The sequence below is a fragment of the Nicotiana attenuata genome, unplaced genomic scaffold, assembly GCF_001879085.1.
Source record: "Nicotiana attenuata strain UT unplaced genomic scaffold, NIATTr2, whole genome shotgun sequence".
In the NCBI taxonomy this organism is placed as follows: Eukaryota; Viridiplantae; Streptophyta; class Magnoliopsida; order Solanales; family Solanaceae; genus Nicotiana; species Nicotiana attenuata.
This window is the reverse complement of record NW_017670701.1, coordinates 57,645-62,797: the sequence shown is the minus strand read 5'-3', so window position 1 is coordinate 62,797 and position 5,153 is coordinate 57,645. Positions and strand designations below refer to the sequence as shown.

Here is a 5,153-nt window from a genome sequence, read left to right as displayed (position 1 = left end):
CACAACGATGTAGCACAACATGAAAATAACATCGACCATGACGTCATAAATCCTATATTACCAAAAGGAACATCCTTAACATAAACTGTACAAGGGAAACATAATACATAGTGAGTAAGCTCTTAATATTTCCATAGGACACAACTATATGGTTATTTAAACAAATGAGGATATTTCTTCTTCATCTCTTCCTCGGCCTCCCAAGTGGTCTCTTCAACCTGTTGGTTTCGCCATATGACTTTCACAGAGGCAATCTCTTTATTTCTCAGCTTTCGGACTTGCCTATCAAGAATGGCAACTGGAATCTTTTCATAAGTCAGTTCTTCATTAACCTCAATAGTCTCAACCGGAACAATAAGCGACGGGTCTCCAACCACCTTCTTCAACATGAATAAATGAAACATCGGGTGCACTAAAGACATCTCTAGAGGTAGTTCAAGCCTGTAAGCACCTGACCAACCCTCTAAATTACTCTATATGGCCCGACATATCTGGGACTCAATTTCCCTTTCTTCCTAAACCGAATTATACTCTTCATGGGGAAAACCTTCAAGAATACCCAATCATCCTCTTTGAACTCCAAATCCCTACGACGTACATCCGAATAGGACTTCTGACGACTTTGGGCAGTTTTCAACCGTTCCTTAATGATCTTAACCTTTAATAACCTGATGCATGAGGCCTGGCCCTATCAACTGTGCTTCCCCAATTTTGAACCACCCAATGGGAGATCTACATCTCCTACCATAAAGAGCCTTAAATGGTGCTATCTGACGCAACATATCCTCGAGCGTCTGAATAATCCACTCTGCCTGCCCGTCAGTCTGTGGATTGAAGGCTGTACTATAATTCACCTGAGTACCCAAACCTTACTGAAATATCCTCCAAAATTAGTAGTGAACTGTGCCCCCAATAAGAGACGATAGAAACTGAAGCGCCACGAAACCTGACTATTTCCCTGATATACAACCGAGCATACTGTTTCGCCATCTCGGTAGCCTTAACAGGTAAGAAGTGTGCTGACTTCATGAGTCAATCCACAATCATGCAAATTGAGTCGAACTTGCGAGGAGTGCGAGGTAGTCCTACCACAAAGTCCATATTGATCATCTCCCACTTCCACAATGGAATCTCTATGCTCTGTGCCAACCCACCGGGCCTTTGATGTTCGGCCTTCACTTGCTAACACTTTGGACATCTTGCCACAATGTACGGTAAATTCCTCTTCATATCATTCCACCAATAGATCTCCTTAAGATCATGTCACATCTTTGTAGAGACTGGGTGCATGGAATACCCGGAGTTGTGAGCCTTGGTCATGATTCATTTCCCGGAGACCATCTACATTTGGAACACATATCTCCCTTGGTACCGTAGTGTACCATCGTCCGTGCCAAGAGAAAAAGCCATGGTCTTATGTTTATGAATCCCCTCCTTCAACTGTACCAAAAACGGATCGTTGTATTGCTTCTCCTCGACTTCCACAACAAGCAATGATTCAGCCCGATTTTGCAGAATCACCCCTCTTTCACTAGATCCGCAAGACAAACTACGAAACTAGCCAAACCGTTGAACTTCCTTGGCCAACGGCCTTTGATATGCCTCCAAGTGAGCAAAACTACCCATGGATTTTTGGCTAAGAGCATGCGCCACAATATTGCCTTCCCCGGATGATTTAGAATATCGATGTCATAGTCCTTGAGTAACTCAAGCCACCTTCTGTGCCTTATATTTAATTTCTTTTGCTTGAAAATATATTGAAGGCTCTTATGGTCTATGAATATATCCGCATGGACCCTATACAAATACCAAATCTACAATGCAAAAACCACCACCGCAAGCTCTAAGTCATGTGTTGGATAGCTTTTCTCATGATTCTTGAGTTGCCTAGAAGCATAAGCGATCACCTTGCCATGTTGCATCAATACACACCGAAGTCCGATCCTTGAAGCATCACAATATACCAGAAACCCATCCGTACCCTCTGTAAGGTCAACAGCGGTGCCGTAGTCAATCTTGCCTTCAACTCTTGGAAGCTCTTTTCACAAGCGTCTGACCACTGGAATTTAGCTTCCTTCTATGTCAATTTAGTCAACGGAGAGGCAAGAGTAGAGAACCCCTCCATAAACTTCCTGAAATACCCAGCTAAGCCCAAGAAACTACGAATCTCTATTAGAGTTGTAGGTCTAGGCCAATTCTTCACAGCTACAATCTTTTGAGGATCAACCTTAATTCCTTCTATGGAGACGACATGACCCAAGAATGTGATAGATTCAAGCTAAAATTCACACTTTGAAAACTTTGCATACGATTTGTGCTGATATAGAGCCTACAAAACTACCCTGAGATGATCGGCATGGTCCTCTCGACTTCGTGAATATACAAGAATATTGTCAATGAACACTATCACAAAGGAGTCAAGAAAAGGCTTGAAGACTAGATTCATAAGATCCATGAAAGCTGTCGGGACATTCTTTAGCCCAAAAGACATCACCATAAATTCAAATTGCCCATACCGGGTCCTGAAAGCTATTTTTGGAATATCCTGCTCCCTGATATTCAATTGGTGATACCCTAATCTTTAATCAATCTTGGAGAAATACTTAGCGCCTTGTAATTGATCAAACAAGTCATCTATACTTGGCAGTGGGTACTTATACTTGATCATGACCTTGTTGAACTGCCGATAGTCAATATACATTCTCAGTGACCCATCCTTCTTCCCTACAAAGAGAACTAGTGAGCCCCGAGGAGACACACTCGGCCAGATAAAACCCTTCTCTAAAAAAATCCTTCAACTGCTCCTTTAGTTCCTTCAATTCTGCCGGTGCCATTCTGTAGGGTAGAAAAGATATAGGCTGCGTGCCTGGCATCACATCGATCCCAAAATTAATCTCTCTATCTGGTGGGATCCCAGGGAGCTCATCAGGAAAGACCTCAGGAAATTCATTCACAACTGGCACGGACTAAAGTGTAGGTGCCTCAGCATCGATGTCCGTAACCCGGACCAAATGGTAAATACACCCCTTGTTGATCATCTTTGTGGCCTTAAGGTAAGAAACAAACCTACCCTTCGGCACTACGTCATTCCCCTTCCACTCAATAACTGGCTCATTTGGAAATCCAAACCTAACAGTTTTGGTTCGGGAATCATGCTTGGCAAATCATGAATAAAGCTAGTCCATCCTCATTATTACATCAACATCAACCATCCCCAATTCAATGATATCGGCCATGGTGTCTCGACCATGTACCGTGACAACACAATCCCTATAAAACAGTGAAGGTGTTCCAGTTCTATCCCGAATTCCAGAGCAACATAAGGAGTGACATAGGACAAAGTGGAACCGGGATCAATAAGAGCATATACATCATGATATTGGACAGTCAATATACCTATGACAACATCTGGAGAAGCCTCTGAACTCTAGAGACCCCTTATAGCATAGAACCAGCTAGGTCTCCCGAACACTATACACGACCCCTAGTTGCACCACGCCCTGCGTGTGCTAGAGTCCTCGAGCTGGAGGAGGTTCTGTGGACGTAGTAGCTGCAGAACTTGCTGGCTATGTTTTACCCCTGCCCACACTCTAGCGAGACGAACATCCATCCCTTTGGATATGACCCATCATACCGCACCCGTAGCATATGGGTAGGTCCATGTAGAAGACCCCTAAGTGCATCTTCCCACACCTAGAGCATGGGGGCCTCCGCTGCTGCTGGAATCTCCCACCAGGACAACCCCTGCTGGTAGGATCTCCTGTTGCCCTGACCGGGCCTAAAATGACTCCACTGCTGCTAACCGAGCCCTGGTGGCTTTGCACAGACTGAAGACTAGGAAAAGGACTAGGATGGCCCTGAGCACCCTCCCCTGAATGTTGACCTACCACAACCACCACAACCGGAAGAACCACCAAAGTTGCCCGCGGACCGAGCCTTATTGCTACCCTTTCGCTCCATTCTATTCATCAATTTGTGGGTCTCTGTGGCTTGAGCAAATGCCACCATCTTCCTATAGTTCATATCCGAATTAAAGTCAGCTGTAGCAGCCTCATTAATAACTAAGGGACTGAGGCCCTGCACAAACCGGCGCACTCTAGCCTCCATAAAGGGTAACATGTAAATAGCATACTTGAACAGGCACGCGAATCTCATATGGTACTCCCACACACTCATGCTACCCTGTTTCAGGCTCTCAAACTTAATAGCACGGGCTGCCTTAATCTAGACAGGCAAGAAATGATTAATGAAGGCGTCGACAAACTCACTCCACCTCGTCAGAGGGCTCCCCTCCTCACGAGACTCCTCCCTTACCTCAAACCAAGAATATGCCACCTTTTTCAGCGGTAGGAAACCAACTCCACTGCCTCCGTCTCAGTAGCACGTATAACTAGGAGAGCCTTGTGCATCTCATCAATAAAGTCCTGGGGTCTTCCTCGGGATTAGTACCCGAGAACACTGGAGGATCTAACTGAAGAAACATGTTCACCTTAAAACTAGCAGATCCCCCTGCTGGCTGGAGGAAGTAGGTGCAATATTCGATCTCTGGGCCTGGGAAGCCAGTATCTGAGCCAACATCTGTATGGCTCCCCTAAGGTCCCCATCAGAAATACTAAGACCGAATGCTGCGGCTGGAGGTGGAACTGGAATATCAATTGGAGGAATCGTTACACCCTCAGTAGGTATAGGGATTGGTGCAGTCTGAGCAGGAGTAGTAAAATCAGACGGTGTAGTAGTTAAGGGAATATCCTTACCCCCCAGGGGTGGCATTGGATCCTTGGCTAGTTCTTGCTTTCTTCCTACACGCCATGTACTCAAAAGTAGAGTAATGCACGAGTTAAAGGAGTAACAGTCTTATAATCAGCTCTATCGCACGATCTACAATATCAAAGAAGGGTATTATTCCTAAATGCCCAAGTAGCCTCCTAATTATAGATGTGGTCGAAAACACATCGATAAGAAGAACTCTACTAGACATGGCTTCAAGACACCCTAGGACACTTTAAAACGTTATGCTCTGATACCAAGTTTATCCCGCCCCGACATCGGGGAGCGCGACCGGCGCTCAACCGAGATACCCTGATCAAGCAAGCCTACTTGATGCTTTCAATCCAAACTTACCCTTGAATAAAGTGAAGATATGTACCATTCAT

The 5,153-nt window shown here is 45.0% G+C and overlaps 1 protein-coding gene across 1 annotated transcript; it reads right to left on the bottom strand.

Moving 5' to 3' along the window:
- Nucleotides 1-152: 152 nt before the first annotated feature.
- LOC109242447 lies at nt 153-990 on the bottom strand. The gene is made up of 3 exons (XM_019409302.1): nt 869-990; nt 473-668; nt 153-380 (listed from the first exon to the last, which is right to left on the bottom strand). The coding sequence occupies exons 1-3, from the start codon at nt 988-990 to the stop codon at nt 153-155; spliced, it is 546 nt and encodes a 181-aa protein (XP_019264847.1).
- Between the last annotated feature and the right edge of the window lie 4,163 nt (nt 991-5,153).

Bases quoted from the DNA above. Each gene is read 5' to 3' on its own strand.
- LOC109242447 (XM_019409302.1), bottom strand. From the start codon at position 990: ATGGCGAAACAGTATGCTCGGTTGTATATCAGGGAAATAGTCAGGTTT. The intron at 669-868 runs GTTTGGGTACTC...CTCATGCATCAG, and splicing joins TTGGAGGATATTTCAGTAAG to GTTATTAAAGGTTAAGATCA. The intron at 381-472 runs GTAATTTAGAGG...TTCATGTTGAAG, and splicing joins GATATGTCGGGCCATATAGA to AAGGTGGTTGGAGACCCGTC.